General features: G+C 40.2%; 1 protein-coding gene across 1 annotated transcript in view; it reads right to left on the bottom strand.

The window, feature by feature from the left end:
- Window positions 1–3685: 3685 nt before the first annotated feature.
- The window catches only part of LOC134675280 (uncharacterized), a 36479-nt gene continuing 19308 nt past the window's right edge, over window positions 3686–20856 (bottom strand). The window contains exons 3-5 of the mRNA XM_063533501.1: window positions 13487–13686; window positions 11179–11393; window positions 3686–3833 (exon numbers count right to left, since the gene is read on the bottom strand). Of these exons, the coding sequence (XP_063389571.1) occupies window positions 3813–3833; window positions 11179–11393; window positions 13487–13686 (436 nt within the window). The 3' untranslated portion in view covers window positions 3686–3812. The remainder of the gene's footprint in view (window positions 3834–11178; window positions 11394–13486; window positions 13687–20856) is intronic.

Below are 20856 nucleotides of genomic sequence, written 5' to 3'. Positions count from 1 at the left end.
TTTAAGATTTAACCTGTCAAATTTGACATTTGCGCGATTCTGGAGATACTCTTGAACGATTTCCACGGGATATGACTTAGAGATCCAATTCACTCGAGATAATACTCGTAGATATCTTACTCTATCTAACGTAAAAGTGACATTGGTTGCTCGAATTGCGCTGCAAAAGAAAACTAGTTGATATCTAAACTATAACGTATCTAGAATGGATTTAGTACGTGTCGTCTCTTGTGAATATCTTGAAGTTCGAATACGGCAGTAGGACGACCTACAAGATAGCGTTCAGTCGGTCGACCTAAGCAATACTCTCTTTATAGCACGATCTTTACCCATTCATTGGAGGTGGCCCAGCCAACGGGTATGGTACTAGTATAGTCAAAATAAACAGTCCTTTTTTTAATGACATACAAGGCCAAACGAGCGGACGAATCGCCTGATGGTAATCAATAATCATGCCGTCGCATGGATACTGTTGTGTAAGTATACTAGATATAGTTATATACGTAGCTCATATGATATTATAAAGACCATTTACTCATATTCAGTGCAGTAATAAAGAATCATTTATTTATTTATTTATTTAATCTTTATTGCACATAAGGAAATACACTGTACAAAAGGCGAACTTAATGCCAATCAATCATTCAAGCTGACCAACTTGTTTCTACTACTCCAAACCCTCAACTTACATGGTAATCCTGCTAGGATCCTGGCATCATCATCATCATCTCAGCCATAAGACGTCCACTGCTGAACATAATAGGCCTTCCCCTTGGACCTCCATTCGTACCGGTTGGAAGCGACCCGCATCCAGCGTCTTCCGGCCGCCTTAACAAGGTCGTCCGTCCGATCCTGGCAGGATCGCTACAATACCTCGGTCGGTCTTCTCACACTTTCGACTGGCATTTTGCGTGTGTGGTTTTGGTATTTTGCGTGAAACGAGGTAGCGCTACTCAAGCTACCCCAGAGCGCGTAGCTAACTTAACAATCGTTAATGCCACCTAGCGTATCGTAGTCATCTTCTCCCGGTAAAACGTAGACTTGCAAGGTCCAATAAGCTGACCCACATAATGGGTCCAACTGTTTACAAAAGTTTGCCGGAGACAGTCACCTCGTCGCCGTCGCTGCAGTGCTAGACTGAAGGCTTGGCTTCTCGAACACACATTCTACACCTATGACGAATTTTTGAATGTTGAGCTTTAGTTAAGTTACCCAAATATGAATTTTATTTTAATTGTTATTGATTTTTACGAATGTACACTTATATAGTACTTGTTTCAAATAATTTTATGATCTATTATGTAAAATGACATGGAATATTATAAATATTGTGAATAAATAATATGAATATGAATATGAAAATGAATAACACTCTTCTCCCCTAGTGCAACAGTGACAGTTCAGTTTCATTCACTACGCAGCGTTAACGATTGCACGTTGGCTATGCACCTAGCTCGTCCACGAAACCTGGCAAACTCTTCAGGTTGCTAAATGGGCCTTTTCTAAAATAAATATCGAAAACCTGATTCTTTCAAATCTGGACATTCTTGGTCTCATTCTACTCAGAATCGACAGCATTCTCCATCCTTCCATTAAAAAAAGACGTGCCAAAATGTCCATTCCATTACGTCACGTTTTATTATGAGAAAAATTTTCACTTGTATGGACGTGACGTAGTGGAATGTACAATTTTCATACAAATTTTTGGGACAAGTTTTTTTTATCATCAGGATTGAATATGCTAGTGATTCTGAGTTGACAGAACCCAAAAACATCAGGATCTGTGAGAATCGGGTTTTCAATATTTATTTTAAAAAACGCCCAACTGCGTCGTTCAGTTTGCACGGATTCCCTAGATTATTTCCTCCTAGTATACGTCTATCTGTTTACATACAGTGTAGGACGGACTGAAAATCAGCGCTGCGCAGGCAATTTCTAATGAAATGACTGACGCGGCGTATGCTGAGCCCGTTCCTTTTGCCGCACAAATTCTTTGGTAAATCTTATTATATTATGTAACCAGTGTGCTTTTTGTGTTGCAATAAATGGTTTCTTATTCTTATTCTTATTTAGGAGAATATCTTTTAATGTTCCTCTAATTAATATCCATTATTACCAAACCTAGCGGTATGTCATAACTCATAAGAATTGAACAATTACCGATTGTACCGATTAACTGAATTAATGTGTAGCAAAGCATATTAATTAGTGGCAGTCAAAATTAGGCGCATGCCTCTATTACAGACTACCTAATACTTTTGTAGATACGCCACTCCAAAAAAAAAAAAATACTATTGTCTACATTTTATTATCCTGGCAAAATTTAAATTGTTGCCGACATTTTATTTAGCTCCTGTTGCTAACATTTAACAATAATTACTTATTATACATGTAAACATCGTTAACCTATCCACTGAGAGACAGTGTAGCCGACACGAAATATCTGTATAATAAACTGCACCCCTCTTCGAAAGCCACCAATGCCACCACTGCCTCCAATGCCACCAATGCCACCAATGCCACCATTGCCACCAATGCCACCAATGCCACCATTGCCACCATGAATTGTTCTCTGCGCATCGATCGCCTGTCAACACAAGGCCGTCGTTATTGGCAAATAGATGCACGCGCTGGAATTGACAGTTAGGGATAACCTCGTGTCACTAACCATAAAAAAAATATAATTAAGGGAGATTTAATCTAGCTGTGTTTTTAATTACATAAATATAATTTAATTTTTGATACAAAATAAATGTTAATTTGTGATTCAATCAAGGCTGAAATTGAAACATGGTACCTATGTACTGTATTGTTAAATATAGGCATTGGGCACTGGGCAAGACGAGGTTCTGCAATACAATATTTTATATATGATGTTAATTACAATGAGGCATAGCGTATTAGTATGTCGCTTGAGCGGAGACAACACAACACAAGAAAATATTTAATTTAGAGTGGCGTATCTATTTCATAATACATTATATAATCTATGGTTTTATGGCAGGATTATTAAAGCTATAGGTTATGTTAGGGATTAGCAAGGTTGTGGGTTTAAATGAAGCATACAATAGCAATCGATTCATTTAATTCAATATATAATAAATAATTGTTAGTACATTATTAATAAATTATTAATATAAGAACAAATACCTAGTTTGTTTCATAAATGCGAAATAAGCTCTTGTACAAGTTAGTACAGTTTAATAAATTAGTGTTATTTACATTTATATATAACTGTGTACTTAAATATAATTATCGTGTTAAAATACATATCGAACATAACATCATGGATTTCGTTTATAACTGTACTAACTTCAGTTTTTTTTTTTATATTTACTCGATTCTGATTCGTCTATTAGATTAGTAAGGTGAATTTATCTGTAGTTTTAACCCTCTGAACGCCACGTCTATCGTGTAACGTTATCTTTAACCCTTCCGGAATGCACGAAGCTAGATAATGGGTTGTGGCCGCGCGCGTCAGTTTGTTGCCGGTCCCATAGTGGGATACCCTCCTCAAACTGAGAGGGGACTTAAATCTTCTCGAGGCAGTGTAGGGTTGGAGCCGGTGTAGCTTTATTTGACGTTCATAAGCGCATTGTATGCCTACTTGAATAATAAACTTTATCTTCAGTTGACTTCTTTGGCGGTCAAAGGGAAAAATTCTTACATTTCCGTTGATATTTTTTATCTTTTTTTTATGTATATATACAGGCTGTTACTGTTCGATGTGTATTCCCTTATTTTTGGTATTTTGACAGGGATGAGGTAAGCTCCGTTCTCCGCCTCCGTCAGGTCTTATGCGCCACCGTGACTTAGTCCTTTTTGATGATAGCCTGGAAAGTGTTTGAACTTTTATTTCCTTTAAAATCTAATTAAATTTTACAAACTTTTATGATTAAAAAAAAAATTGCCTTTATACGTCCCACTGCTGGGCACAGGCTTCCTCTCAAGCACGAGAGGGTTTAAGTTTTATAATTATACGAGTATGTCGGTAATTTTAAAATGGGAGCGTATATCATCGCATAATAATTGATTGTCATAATGTAATGTTACGCATAAATCTCTTTTCGCATATTTTTTCTCCAGCTGAAACGGAAGGTATTTTTAAAAATATTTTGCATAGATTGTGTAGAATAGGTTAGGTTTGTGTTATAATTTTCCAGAAATGTAAATATTTCCAGCACAATAACAATTATGCGAAATGAGTTTTATGCGTAACATTACATTAGGACAATCAATTATTATGCGACCCAATATGGACCCTTTTAAAATATATTGATCGCAGCGTAAGGGCTACCCCGCACTAGCGTCTTATCAGCGTCGGCGTCTAGTCAACTCTATGGCTGCTGTTCGACGCAACGTTGGCACAACTGCGCAGCGACGCTATTTTCCATAACGCTGACCAGACGCCGACGCTCAAAAGACAGGTCACTGTACAAGTGACATTCCATTTCCAACTGCAGCTGCAATACTGTTCATTTTCTATGGAAATTGACAATGACAGCGACGCGTTTCCATAGTAAAATGAACAGTATTGCAGCTGCAGTTGGAAATGGAATGTCACTCAAAAGGTGACAGTCGATTTCCAACGACTGCTGCACTACTGTCAATTTTACTATGGAAATTGACAATGGCAGCGACGCGTTCAGTACCGGCAGTGCAGCTGCGGTTAGAAATGGAATGTTACCATAAAAGTGACGTTTGGATGGCTACTACAGCTGAATTGCTGTTGCGACCTTAACGCGCTGTATCTGTCATTTTCCGTGATAAAATAAGTGAAGGATTAAATGTTATAATTTTGGCAATAATGCCTCGCTTCGTCACCACGAAATTGACAAACACTTTGACAAAGAAAAAAATATAATATATTACATCGATGTTGAACAAAGTAAATTAGAAATACTGGAGACATTAAAAGCTTGTTGTAAAAAAAGGAACAACTTCATTTACGTTCCTTAAAAAAACGTGTAAATAATTATCACAAAGGATCGAAAGAAATATAATAGGTATTTGTTATACGAATAACAAAAGAACTACAAGTTTCTTCAAACAAATATTAATAATAAATTAAGGACTGTTTTCAGCCAATTCTTTAAAAAAAATACCTCTTTTGTGAATAAAATAAATTGCTTCTATTATTTTCCTATTGATGAAGAACAAATAACATTGAAGTCTAATAAGAAGTCAGGGTTTCCCCAGGGTACGCTCTTGTAAAAATGAATTATGTTTTAGGTATCTACAGTCTACCTACGAAATAAAAAACCGGGCAAGTGCGGGTCAGACTCGCGCACGAAGGGTTCCGTACCATTACGCAGAGGTGGCCACTGACGAGCCTTCCAACAGTCCAAATAGCGTGGCTGCAATCCAAAATCAGTCCGTGAATGTCAAAAACGTTCAATGTTTAATATTAGGATGCCGTCCATTTGGATGAATCCATTGTAACGGCATCCATTTGGAAGGCTCGTCAGTGGCCTGCTTAAAAGAACGGCAAAAAAACACGTTTGTTGTACGGGAGCCCCACTTACATATTTATTTATTTCTGTTTTTAGTATTTGTTACTTGCCTCATAACGGCAACTAACAGAAATACATCATCTGTGAAATTTTCAGCTGTCACGGTTCTTGAGTTACAGCATCGTGATACACAGACAGACGGATAGCGGAGTCTTAGTAATGCCTGTTTTTACCCTTTGAGTACGGAGCCCTAAAACTAGCTTTCTTATAAAAGAGCGATTCATATATTGGTGTAGGTAAGTATAAGTAACAAAACCGAGAAACTTACTACTTATATACTTGCAATAGGCACTTGGAAAATAGGAGTAACTTCTTGTAATCCACACTTCCGTACTAATATTATAACTGCACGTGTGTCTGTCTGTCTGTTACCTTTTCACGCTTAAACCGCTGAATCGATTTACTTAAAATTTGGCAAAGAGATAGTTAGAATCTCGGAAACGAACAAAGGATAGTTTTTTGTCAGAAATCATCCCTAAAGAGAGTGAAAAGGGGAGTGGAATTGAGAGAGTTAATTAATTACGTGCTGATAATTGTTATTATGTAAACAAAGCATATGTTCAAATTGAATGATTGCAATTAAGTACACTTAATTAATTCCACGTAGAAAGTCGCGCGAAAAAGCTAGTATTCAATGTGGCATATATGTTAAGTTATGTTACGAGTTCTTTTCTTCTTTTATTTTGCCTCAAATAAACGCTCTCTATTCTCTGTTCTAATACAAAACGAATGTAGGTATAAATACGATACAAAAACATCTAGAACGAGACTTGCATTGGAAATAGAAGCTATAATTAATGTTATCAACTACGAGTAACTCGGATATTAAGGTAAGTACCCCTATTAACGAGCCCATTAAAATCGGCACTGATTACCGCGGTATGTACAAAAAGGCGTTTTATAAGAAAGCCTATTGACTTTATAAAAATTGAAGTACACACAAATATAGCTTTGTATATTGACTGTCGAATAAGTATAGCACTATTAAAGAAACACAAAGTAAACAATTCGAAAACCGTAAACTAACTCATCGGGAGCGCAGGATTTGAATGCTCCATACTAACGCGCAAGACCTCAAGTAAGCAAACGCGTATTTTATTTATTGATTTTCATAGCAATGGTGAATATTACAGAAAGACTAAGACTTTATATCAATTCTTAATTATCATATTTATGGTTCCCAAATCCTCAATTTGTAAATATTTGCTTACCAATAGTAAAAAACAGGAAATTAAAAACCTCGGTGTTGGGTTCCATTTTTTGCTGTGGTTCCTAATTTCGAGGTATACCTCGGTGATAGCGGAAACGGTATTTTAAGTTCGAAGGGTTATATATTCATATGTAAATACATATTTCCTTAACTCTTGATGTTATTGAAATATTTAACCATCTATAAAGCTAAAAAGCTATAAACGTGGTATGAAATCTATTCAAGAACTCTTAATTTTGACTACAGCTTTAAGCACTTAACTGGAGGTTTCCTTAGAAACCATTATATGAGAATCTTGTTTAAATATTGATATAAAAACAAAAGCATGGTTGGCAAGTCTGTTTTATACAATGTTTCGTAATATTTAGTATCTTCCATTTTGATTGTGTTAAAAATATACGCGATCTCTATTTATTTGTATTACTCGTAAATGAGTTTTACAATAATGTGAATTAAACCGTTAAGCGATGGTTACAAAAGACATCACTCGGTAATAAGATGTATGGGAACCCAATACCGACCCACCTACAACTTTGGTAGGAAATAAATAGGTTCATAATATAATTATTATAAAATCTATTGCATTATTTTAATTAGAACATATAATACTCCAACATACAATCGCAATCCAACGCGACAACGCAGCGAGCGTGATGGGCACCTTTGCGTCGGGGGCAGCCCGGTACGGGTTTCAGTAGGTTGTTTATTTTATACATATTTAGTATATATGTTACTGTAAAAGCCCGAAGTACGGCAAATCCTAGGTCTTACCGGTAAATCCTAGTATTTACCGATGCCGATCGGTAAAAGCCCGAAATGTTAAATCTTACTAGTTTACTTCGGGCTTTTACCAACACCGATATGGTAAATCCTAGGTCTTACCACGGCGACCGGCAAAGTTTGAATCATGCACTGATTCTTGAGATTATTAGATGATAATTTTTAAGAAAAAAAAACCGACTTCTATGGGGCCCGATGAAAGATTATGGTAGATGGTACACTATGTAGAAAAGGAGGTAAAACCACCCACTTTTCCAGTAGCATTTCGTTTCTGTAAGGCTCGCAGTTCTAACCTAACCTAACCCACTTTGGTCGGTTCTGTGAGGATCGCAGTTCAAACCTAACCTAACCCACTTAAAGGCGCATGCGGTGCGGTGTACGGGGGTTTGAGCGGGAGTGGTTGAGAATCAGTGCATGATTCAAACTTTACCGGTCGCCGTGGTAAGACCTAGGATTTACCATATCGGTGTTGGTAAAAGTCCGAAGTAAACTAGTAAGATTTAACATTTCGGGCTTTTACCGATCGACATCGGTAAAACCTAGGTTTTACCGGTAAATCCTAGGTTTTGCCGTACTTCGGGCTTTTACAGTGACATATATTTAAGTATGTATATCGTCGCCTAGTATCCATAGTAGAAGCTTTGCATAGTTTGGGGCTATGTCGATCTGTGTAAGATGTCCCCTTATATTTATTTATTTTATAAGTATTGTTTTATGTAGATACTTGTATACAGCATGCATTTTTGATACGACGAATTATCTAAGTGTAGTTAGTAGGTGTAAGTAGACTCAAAGGAATTCACTTGCATAATTATCTTTTACTAAAAATCCTCTTATTTTTCCTTATAGAAAAACCAAAAAAAAAAAATATTAATGGAATCTTACGATTGGAAATCAGATTAAATATAATACCTACTATTTATTTAACTACTATTGTCAAATAAATATAAGTAGGTATATAAAAAAGGAACTAAAAATGCGATGGGTTTATCTACCCTCGTAAAAAGGAACCCTTATCCGCGGTATTTGGGTAGCAATGATCAATTACCGGTAATAGGCGATTTCGACGTTTTGGGTTTAATAATTATTTTTTTCTATATAACTGACCAAAACAAGTCCAAAAACGAATGAAATATAAATTTCGATGTACAAACTATCATAAAAAAATATGTCTTTGTTCATACAGAGCCAGCTTATGTTTCATTTTTGGCTGTCTTTGTAAAAGTTGCTTAACCCCCTCGTTAATAGGGGTACTTACCTTACATCTGCTACCCAAGAATTATATTCAATATTTAATATAATTACACGACTATATCGCCTTAGGCCAAGCGCGCACTACGTTTTTTTGTCGTGCGATAATTTTGTCGCAGAAATGCAACGTATGTGTTTATATGTCAGTGCGCGCATATACGACACAAAAATCGCAGCCATTTTAAAAGTGTGATTTGTCACATTTTTCCACGACTGCTCGCGACGCGATTGTCGCAAAGTGAATTGCAGCATACGGGGTTATGTGGACCCGCGCGCACTGCGATAATAAAATCGCACCCTGGACCTCACTCGGCATTTCGATCTCCAAGCGTCAACATGTTGGAACCTGCTTCTCCAATGGAGTCACAAGTTGAGACGCTAGATCTGATGTTGACCATTTAATTATGGAAATAGAAGGAGATCACCTTTATGGTATAGGATAGATGGCGCAGGTCACACGCGCAGTGAATTTTCCGCGATAAATTACAGCGCCATTCTAAAATCGTGTCGCAAAAATTAAAATCGTGGTGCGCGCTTGGCCTAAACTTCGATGGATATTCAGGCACGTACGGACCGGTGTACGTGGAGAGATTTTCACGACTTACAATTTACCCATAGCCATGCATAAATCCTATAAATAAGTATTATTAAGTTGATATGGTTTATCGAGGAATAACGGTGCGAATTACAAGATCTCTCTTTAGATTGAAAGCACGAGGAGACAGTAAATACGTGTGCTATATTTATAAGGATTACGTTTTGATATTACCTACCAAAGAGAAAATAAGTAAACTAGTAGTAGTACACTATACACTACTGCTACTACACACACACACTACACACACACACACACACACACACACACACTACACTACTACTAGTGTACTATATAGTAGTAGTAAACTAGTAGTAGCGCACTCTATACATGGCTATCTTTATCTATTGAAAAAAATAAGTTGTACAGGAAGTACAAAGTTTATCTTTATTAGATTAAAAAAAAATAAGTAAATGAATTTCCGCAAATGAGTTTGGGCCCGATTTGGATTTTGAAATAGACATTTATTAGATATCTTTTAGATATCACCAAGATACAATAACGATATGTTTAAGATCGAAGCTGTCAAATTTGACATTTGCGCAATTCTGGAGATACTCTTGAACGATTTCCACAGGATATGACTTAGAGATCCAATTCACGTCTAATAGATATCTTACTCTATCTAACGTAAAAGTAACATTGGTTGCCCGAATTGCGCTGCAAAAGAGAACTAAGTAGTTGATATCTAAACTACAACGTATCTAGAATAGATCTAGTACGTGTCGTCTCGACTTGTGAATATATTGAAGTTCGAATATGGCAGTTTGTTACCTATCTATGCATAAATAGAGTAACTCATTTCTCGACAGTATGTAACTGAACGAAAAGCAATGACTCAAACCCGTTAATATTTAGGTCATACTGAGCAACTTTTACTATGGAACCAACCCAGAAAACACGGAAAAACAGCCTCTCAATAACAGATCGGGTACCGAAATTTAGTGTAATATGAAACCAGCTGTGACGTAAGTTGTGCTTCATTTTTGAAAAGGGGTTTCTCTACTTGAGCATTTTATTGATATCGATAGTCAACGTCACTTCAACATGTATTAGATGAAATTTTTATAATCATCCACTCGGTAGGTGTAGCGTAGCTAAATACTCGTTGTGTTAATGGTAACATTCTATTTCTAACCGCAGCTGCACTACCGGTACTGAACGCGTCGCTGTCATTGTCAATTTCCATAGTAAAATTGACCGTAATGCAGCTGCGGTTAGAAATGGAATGTTACCATAAAGGTGAGCAGAATTATAATTACCTATTACGCGTAAGTGATAAAATAGATTATTAAGAGTGAGTATTAAGTGATAAATGAGTAAGTGTCTGCACATAAAATACCAATAAGGGGTACAAAGACCCTGCATTTACGATGGCAAAATAATAAGAATTGTTGTAGACGAATATTATGAGAATGCCAGGTAAAGTGAAAGAAAGATGAACTATGTTTGGTGTTATAAATTTAAGAGTGTTCCAAACAAACCTAATGACGCAACATACGAAGTGAAAAAGATTAGGAAGTCGTTATGCAAAGCAAAGCAAAAAGCTCAAGATTAGTCATACCTATATACTATCCCATTTAAGGATCATAATTAAAATCATGAAGGTAAAGTAAGAACGCTAAGTACGGAGAAATTCGTACATTGACCCGCCTGCCATATACTATCACACGTGCGTGTAATTATATTGTTGCCTCGCTCATAAAACCAGTGGTCAATGCCACTGTGCGAGCGGGACCGCAATATAATTATGCACGTACGATAGAGATATCAACAGGTATGTCAATGTAAAAAATTCTTCTATAAGAATCTAGTTATTTTTTTATCACCTGAGGAGAGAACAGTTTCTTGAGCCCAATGATGGTAGCGAGCAGCAGCGCAATCTTCGAGATGAGGAGGGCCTTCCCGACCATCAGGGTCAGACCCTTGAAGGTCAGAGCGCCGAGCAGACCGAACTTCATGGCTGCCGCGGCGAGGAACGGACCCATGTTCTTGTTACGGCTGCGGCCGCTCTCGAAGACCTTAGGGGACTTTAGGGCTACACCTGGAAATAATAAAAGTTAATGTTAGAAAATGTTTCATAAAATTGTCTGTCATTGCCACGGTATACAACAGATGGCGCTGAAGTGTCAGCACGGTAATTGCTTAGCAATAAGGTTAACTAAAATTAAAAAACCGGGCAAGTGCGAGTCGGACTTGCGCACGAAGGGTTCCGTACCATAATGCAAAAAAAAAAAAAAAAACCGGTCACCCATCCAAGTACTGACCCCGCCCGACGTTGCTTAACTTCGGTCAAAAATCACGTTTGTTGTATGGGAGCCCAACTTAAACCTTTATTTTATTCTGTTTTTAGTATTTGTTGTTATAGCGGCAACAGAAATACATCATCTGTGAAAATTTCAACTGTCTAGCTATCACAGTTCGTGAGATACAGCCTGGTGACAGACGGACGGACGGACAGACGGACGGACGGACAGCAAAGTCTTAGTAATAGGGTCCCGTTTTACCCTTTGGGTACGGAACCCTAAAAATGGAACATCCTGACAAAGTTCCGGACGTGACTCTAAAATTCCTAACATTCCCTGTACGGATACGATGGTCGTATTTGTCTACGTGACAGCGTGATAAAACGGTGTCCGTCTCTTTCTATCCCGCAGAGTTAAAAAGTGACAGTTGTTTTATCACGTGGATAAATGTGGATAAAGCGATCCTTAATAGGCTTGCTGGACGGTCATTTCACCCAAATTAAATCCTTAATTCCAAAATCTTTCGTGGGCCACTATCCCTATAACTTGCCGTCATATGTTGTACCTAGCAATTTATAATAAATCATAACCTTCCTTTTCCTTGCCCAACTCTTTGGGTAGCTAGCTTTTTTCTTCTTTTTTACCTTCTAGTGATAAGTTGAAGTTTCTAAAAAAACTTTAAAAGTAGACTACAGACATGAATACGATTTTATGAAGCCACATAACTATACACCTAAACACAATGAAGCTGATAAATGAAATCTTTTAAAAGTTTAATTCCAATAAAATAATACGCGGCACATCTAGAATCAATGTTACAACTACTTTCAACTTTGATGATGATGAAGACCAACATAATTATGCGAGTCACGATCGCGAGTCACCCATCGAAATTGGATAATTTATGGCTTCAGTAATTTCACTCAGTCAGCGAATGAAAATCCAAATTCATCGGAAAGCGACAATGAGTGGAAATAAATGAATGAGAAGAGGTATTGTAAGGAGTCTAAATTTTTACTACATGTCATTATCTTTAACGTAATTTCTCATAATTTTTAAAAGGGGATTCGCATTAACTATAGCAATTTAAAACGGAAAATATTTTTTCTCTATCTTTCCTTGTTTATTGAACACTATCGAACAAAGATGCCTGATAAGTGGACAAAGGATTTTTCCTCATAAACCACAATATCCCGTCGTGTGCTCTAATCTTCTACTAAATTCTGATTCTCTATAATTCATAATATTGGTGGGTAAATAGACATTCAGTTCACCTTAATAAAGGCCTTTCTAAGTTGAGTATCCCGGATCGTGGTCATAAATTTTACTGTCCCGTTCATGTGATGAGCTTGGACACAATTTCTTGTAAGTTGATAATCATAATGTAAGTACCCAGTCATTCTGTCGGGCCGTAAACAGACGGCTATCAATCTATTGGCACTTATTGAGACCAATTTCCTTGAAGAAGATCGGTTGAACTGCCAGCATCAAGACGTCAACTCAACGACACCATAACTGCCAGGGCTGGTCTTCCAGGGGGTGACAGAAGAACCATGTCACATCAGAGCATTATCATACTCATGAAACTTAATTCACTTCCCTGAATTAAAATGTTTATCCCAACTGGTGAGCCTCCTGGTACTTTATACATTTAGTAATACTTAAGCATAATGTTGATGAGAGATTGGTTAAGCCTGTGGCTGTAGCCAAGATAACAATCTTTTGTCGTTTATCGTCAAATCAAAAATGTATCGGGATGGCTGATTCAATATTAAGTTAATGATCGGTTTTCAGACATCATCTAAGTTTGGAATAGCATTTCTAGTAGTAGTAGTAGTAGTAGGCTCCCAAAAAGAATAGAATAGGTAAGGTTATTATAGAATGATCTTACCGACTCCAAAGCTGCCGTCCTTCTCTTGAGCCCCGGACACGACGAGGTCCGCGTTATCCAGCAGCCTGTACCGGAGGGACCGCGTGGTGGCGAAGTTCCACAGCTTGTCCATGATTAGCTGTTGCGCCTGGTCTTCCAGGGAGGTCCCGGCGCGGGCCAGGGTCTCGGACTTTACTGGCGCTTCGGCGGCTGCTCCGTTGCTGGAATGAAAAATCAAGAATGATAAATATTTGGACCGGTAAGTATGTCAAAGTAGATCGAAGGCTCGTAATATTTAAGTAATAGTTTGGCAAATTGATGATGGTGATACAATTTTCATCTAAATCTAAAAAAAATGAATCATTTTTTTTATTCAATTCTATTTTTACCCGACTACGGCAACGCAAAAGGAGGGTTATGATTTTGACCGGTATGTATGTGGGTATGTACGTATGTATGTTCATTTGTTCCCTCAGAACTCTTAAAGTACGCGTTATAATTTGACAAACGATATGTCATTCGAATCGTCTTAAGCGTCCGCTGGTTATAGGCTATATGACGTCACAAAAAAAGGAACACGGCGCCCTCTAGAGGTCATAAAGGCACGAACCAAAAAAATAAAAATAAGTAATGATGGCGTGTTGTATATCATTTGAAAGAGCTCAATTAGCACATTTCAAATATATACATATTGTCAGCTTTTGCACCCGGATTTGCTTACATGAACCCGATAAAACATTAATTTATCGGGTAGGTAATTCGAACTACGAGAGCGCTTATAGCTCTGAATTCTATCCGCGTATTACCCGATTAAGGCGATACAAGAAGGTTTTTGCAAAAGAAATTTGTTTGGCCACTATATACATGGTGTTTTTTAATGATCTGCAATATTTTATAAAGTGAATAGGTATAGAAGTCCAGATCAGCCAAAATGTAGGAAACAGCCCTACATTCCCTACAAGAGACGTACGAGGCACGCTGTACGTACGAGGCTCGCTGTACGCGGCAAAGCGGCGCCCTCATACTAAAAGGGTCGGGCACAGCCCGACGAGCGAGGCTCGCTGTACGCGTACCAAAGCCGGGCGCCTTCGGCGCCCTCATACTAAAAGAGTCGGGCGTAGCCCGACGTACGCGTTCCAAAGCCGGGCGCCGAAGGCGCCCTCATACTAAGAGTCGGGCTACGCCCGACGAACGGGTTCCAAAGCCGGGCGCCGAAGGCGCCCTCATACTAAAAGAGTCGGGCGCAGCCCGACGTACGAGGCTCGCTGTACGCGTTCCAAAGCCGGGCGCCTTCGGCGCCCTCACACTAAAAGAGTCGGGCGTAGCCCGACGTACGCGTTCCAAAGCCGGGCGCCGAAGGCGCCCTCATACTAAAAGAGTCGGGCGCAGCCCGACGTACGAGGCTCGCTGTACGCGTTCCAAAGCCGGGCGTCTTCGGCGCCCTCATACCAAAAGAGTCGGGCGTAGCCCGACGTACGCGTTCCAAAGCCGGGCGCCTTCGGCGCCCTCATACTAAAAGAGTCGGGCGCAGCCCGACGTACGAGGCTCGCTGTACGCGTTCCAAAGCCGGGCGCCTTCGGCGCCCTCATACTAAGAGAGTCGGGCGTATCCCGACGTACGCGTTCCAAAGCCGGGCGCCGAAGGCGCCCTCATACTAAAAAAGTCGGGCGCAGCCCGACGTACGAGGCTCGCTGTACGCGTTCCAAAGCCGGGCGCCTTCGGCGCCCTCATACTAAAAGAGTCGGGCGTAGCCCGACGTACGCGTTCCAAAGCCGGGCGCCGAAGGCGCCCTCATACTAAAAATGTCGGGCGCTACTCGACATACTAGGCTCGCTGTACTCGTTCCAAATACAAATACAAATACAAATACAAATAAAAGAGTCGGGCGTAGCCCGACGTACGCGTTCCAAAGCCGGGCGCCTTCGGCGCCCTCATACTAAAAGAGTCGGGCGCAGCCCGACGTACGAGGCTCGCTGTACGCGTTCCAAAGCCGGGCGCCTTCGGCGCCCTCATACTAAGAGAGTCGGGCGTATCCCGACGTACGCGTTCCAAAGCCGGGCGCCGAAGGCGCCCTCATACTAAAAAAGTCGGGCGCAGCCCGACGTACGAGGCTCGCTGTACGCGTTCCAAAGCCGGGCGCCTTCGGCGCCCTCATACTAAAAGAGTCGGGCGTAGCCCGACGTACGCGTTCCAAAGCCGGGCGCCGAAGGCGCCCTCATACTAAAAATGTCGGGCGCTACTCGACATACTAGGCTCGCTGTACTCGTTCCAAATACAAATACAAATACAAATACAAATAAAAGAGTCGGGCGTAGCCCGACGTACGCGTTCCAAAGCCGGGCGCCGAAGGCGCCCTCATACTAAGAGTCGGGCTACGCCCGACGAACGGGTTCCAAAGCCGGGCGCCGAAGGCGCCCTCATACTAAAAGAGTCGGGCGCAGCCCGACGTACGAGGCTCGCTGTACGCGTTCCAAAGCCGGGCGCCTTCGGCGCCCTCACACTAAAAGAGTCGGGCGTAGCCCGACGTACGCGTTCCAAAGCCGGGCGCCGAAGGCGCCCTCATACTAAAAGAGTCGGGCGCAGCCCGACGTACGAGGCTCGCTGTACGCGTTCCAAAGCCGGGCGTCTTCGGCGCCCTCATACTAAAAGAGTCGGGCGTAGCCCGACGTACGCGTTCCAAAGCCGGGCGCCGAAGGCTCCCTCATACTAAAAGAGTCGGGCGCAGCCCGACGTACGAGGCTCGCTGTACGCGTTCCAAAGCCGGGCGCCTTCGGCGCCCTCATACTAAGAGAGTCGGGCGTATCCCGACGTACGCGTTCCAAAGCCGGGCGCCGAAGGCGCCCTCATACTAAAAAAGTCGGGCGCAGCCCGACGTACGAGGCTCGCTGTACGCGTTCCAAAGCCGGGCGCCTTCGGCGCCCTCATACTAAAAGAGTCGGGCGTATCCCGACGTACGCGTTCCAAAGCCGGGCGCCGAAGGCGCCCTCATACTAAAAAAGTCGGGCGCAGCCCGACGTACGAGGCTCGCTGTACGCGTTCCAAAGCCGGGCGCCTTCGGCGCCCTCATACTAAGAGAGTCGGGCGTATCCCGACGTACGCGTTCCAAAGCCGGGCGCCGAAGGCGCCCTCATACTAAAAAAGTCGGGCGCAGCCCGACGTACGAGGCTCGCTGTACGCGTTCCAAAGCCGGGCGCCTTCGGCGCCCTCATACTAAAAGAGTCGGGCGTAGCCCGACGTACGCGTTCCAAAGCCGGGCGCCTTCGGCGCCCTCATACTAAAAGAGTCGGGCGCAGCCCGACGTACGAGGCTCGCTGTACGCGTTCCAAAGCCGGGCGCCTTCGGCGCCCTCATACTAAGAGAGTCGGGCGTATCCCGACGTACGCGTTCCAAAGCCGGGCGCCTTCGGCGCCCTCATACTAAAAGAGTCGGGCGTATCCCGACGTACGCGTTCCAAAGCCGGGCGCCGAAGGCGCCCTCATACTAAAAAAGTCGGGCGCAGCCCGACGTACGAGGCTCGCTGTACGCGTTCCAAAGCCGGGCGCCTTCGGCGCCCTCATACTAAAAGAGTCGGGCGTAGCCCGACGTACGCGTTCCAAAGACGGAAGCCTTCGGCGCCCTCATACCAAAGGAGTCGGGCGTAGCCCGATATATGCGGCTCTCTGCATGCATTTCTGTACTGCGGACGCCCTCGCAAAAGTAATATCAAGTGACTGAAGTGAGTGAGTGAATTAGTTAGTAACGAAATCATGACCCCAAAATTAATTAAATAAAAAATAAGTTCAAAAACTAAAACCCGACTACTGCAAATCGCGCTCTAAAAAGTATGAAACAAGATAGAATTCTTATCTAAAAATTATCGAACAGGGAATATTATAAAAGTTACCATTTTTTCAATAAAAAAATACAACAACGTAACGTAATAAATTAATTTACTATTTTTTTTTATATATGTATTTACAGAGATTCAGAGGATAGCCGTGGTCGTATGCCACTTTACCTTAAAGTTTATAATCGTGGCATACGACCACGGCGATCCTCTGAATCTCTGTAAATATATAAAAAAATAGTAAATTATATTACGTTGTATATTTTTATTGAAAAAATGGTAACTTTTATAATATTCCCTGTTCGATAATTTTTAGATAAGAATTCTATCTTGTTTCATACTTTTTAGAGCGCGATTTGCAGTAGTCGGGTTTTAGTTTTTGAACTTATTTTTTATTAACCTCAATACATAATAACATTATAATGGGAAATTTAAGCATGTCGTCAATCGTACGATATATTGCTTGATATTGAGTTCATGATAACAATCAAATGTATAAAAGCCATAATAAAAGCATGTTTATTACAAAAAATTGATGAAAATGTGGGAAAACTACGAGTAGTTAATATCGAGTACACAGTACACTATATCTACTTAAATGTACTAAACACGCGCTTATCAACTAAATATAGGTATATACTTACGCAGCTCGAGCCCTAGTACAGTAGACGTCAAAAATATGTTTACACTTTTGCACCTAACTCCTTTGTAATAAGGCAAAAAGTGTAAACATATCTTTGACGCCGACTGTGCTTAATTATTGCCTTAATTTGTTCAAACTAAACCCTTCACGTTCTTGTAAGTAATTTTATTTCTTTGCACGAAGACCATTAATCAAATAACCTAACAGTTATAATTTGGTGAAAAAACGCTAAACTTTTAATGAAGCCGAAAACAAATTGCGTTTGTATCGCCACTCTTCAAAAACTCTTAAATTTCATTTTTTAAAGGTTAATTTTAAACTTTATCAGTAGAAAATACGGTTGATTTTTGGTTGACGTGATGGTAATAAATAAGATGTTAAGGGGAAACATTTGAGAAATGGCTGGCACGTTCTTCGTAACGTGTAACTGAAAGTTTTAATACACACTCGGTCTTCATATAAAATGAGTGAAAAATACGATCTTGGTTATCATAAAAAACGATATTACAATTTCAGCCAACTCTGAATTTGAGTATAATTTTATAGTACCCGAACGGATATATTATTATGATGTTCGTTCTTGTCTACGTTACAACGTGATAAAACGGTATCCGTCACTTTCAATCGCGTTCTGTTAAAAAGTCACGATGTTTTGTCACGTGGATAAAGCATCCATAATAGGCCTGCTGGTAACGAAGAAGGGAACGATATCGTTTTAGTTTTCCATTTTCTTTCTTTTGTAAGCATTTTAACTTGTACAACTCGTATTGATATATTGGTACTTGTATTTTTCTGAAGGAGATTCGTTACCTATCTGAGACTATTTTCCACACTGTTTCTTCATAAGTTTAATAAATGCTACTATGTCTTGAATGCGTGGCAAAACTACAAAGCGACGTTCAAATTCTACGTCAGCAAAAATCAAGCTGAATTCTCAATTCATTCCATGAGCACAGGGAAGTCGAATTTTTCAACTAGAAAATTCCCGTGAGACTCACTTAAATAAACAAACAAACATATAATAAACAGTTCCGATGCACATGTTCACATTAAACGTAGGACTTTGAACTACGAAAATACTTACAAAGAGGCAAAAACTGACATATATCAGATCTAAAGGCTAGTTGCGACCAATCACGCTCGTGATGCGAACTCATCATCAACCACTCGTGTTGTGGCGTTAGACTGCACGATGGGCTCGAATTCATGTGCGTGACACCGCTGTACTGGCACCATTTCTTATTGTCCGTAAGGCCCGTCCTCAGTGATATACTCGTAAATATGTCATTGGGTAAAAACGAAATTGACAATTTTTAACCACCAAGTGACGAAGGTCCTTAATGTAAAAGAATTAATAAAAAAACGGGTTGCACTCCGGGAGTGCCTGCAGAAATGAAAACTCAATGACATTGTAACAGTTTTTCGATCAGGTCACGTGTCCGTCTTACGTCTAACGGATCTTACGGTCACGTGACCTGTCGCAAGTTTAACATTTTTTCCCCATGAAAAAATGTGCACAGCGCTGCTAAAGAAGTTTTCACTTCAAAAAGTTTTTGACGTTTCCTGCCTCAATGCAATCGGAAGAGTTAGAGCCGCGTTGCAATACTGCAGGAGTAACGCTGGCGCAGTCAGAATCCGAACGGTACCTTAAGACTGGTTCTTGAAAGCGATCGACTTGGCAAGCAATTGTATGATCTAACGTTCAAAGCGAAGCATAATACAAGTAGAAATCAGTTGAGCAAGGAATTACTGCTTTGAAGTGGGGTCTTATAACTTGCCTAGTTTTGTATTCGTGTACAAGGATTTCCAGGTAGGAAACGGATAATAGGGTAGTTTTACATTACATACCAGAATATGTTCGAACATCTGGCTCATGAGAATTTTCAATATACCTACAGGCCATTTTCTTAGCTAACTACATCGAAAGAGGTATTGCTATTTAGAAGTAGGTAGGCACAAAATAATATTTGTTTTTGCAAATGAGCTTAGATGATTTTTATCTGACATCTCTTTTGCAGAATATTAACATCTTTATTACAATCTAGTATTGAAATTACTCATAAGAAATTAAACATATTAAAAACAATTTATAGAGATAATTGGATTCTTTTTGAGGCCCGGCGATGAACATATCTAATGATGATTGACAAAAAAAACCGGGCAAGTGCGAGTCGGACTCGCGCACGAAGGGTTCCGTACCATAATGCAGAAAAAAAAACAAAAAAAGCAAAAAAAAAAAACGGTCACCCATCCAAGTACTGACCACTCCCGACGTTGCTTAACTTTGGTTAAAAATCACGTTTGTTGTATGGGAGCCCTATTTAAATCTTTATTTTATTCTGTTTTTAGTATTTGTTGTTATAGCGGCAACAGAAATACATCATCTGTGAAAATTTCAACTGTCTAGCTATCACGGTTCGTGAGATACAGCCTGGTGACAGACGGACGGACGGACGGACGGACGGACGGACGGACGGACAGCGAAGTCTTAGTAATAGGGTCCCGTTTTACCCTTTGGGTACGGAACCCTAACTATCCTATGTTAATCCCCGGGCCTCAAAAATAATCCAATTAACTCTATAAATTGTTTCTAATATGTTTCATTGGATAATTCCAATCACACCATGGAGAAATATAAGTAAAGGAAGAGTGGCAACTCCATACATCAGTTTTCTTACCAAAACGCGAGTTACTTCGTAGTTGACATCTCGCGGAATCAGCGGAATTTATCAGTAGGGGAGAGCGGGATTAAACGTGCCGATTTTCATAAAATACAAATTTGATCTATGAAAACAGTGTGAATAAGGTATGTGGGTTGCGCTATATTAAATAATGATTATTTGCGTTTCTGAGCAGCGATATTGTTTTGTGCATCGTTAAACAGTTTTTTTACCAGAATTTTTTTTATGAGATAGGTAGGAA

Source organism: Cydia fagiglandana, chromosome 21, assembly GCF_963556715.1.
Source record: "Cydia fagiglandana chromosome 21, ilCydFagi1.1, whole genome shotgun sequence".
Lineage (NCBI taxonomy): Eukaryota > Metazoa > Arthropoda > Insecta > Lepidoptera > Tortricidae > Cydia > Cydia fagiglandana.
Note: the sequence above shows the minus strand (reverse complement) of the source record. Positions and strands in the feature narration are given on the sequence as shown.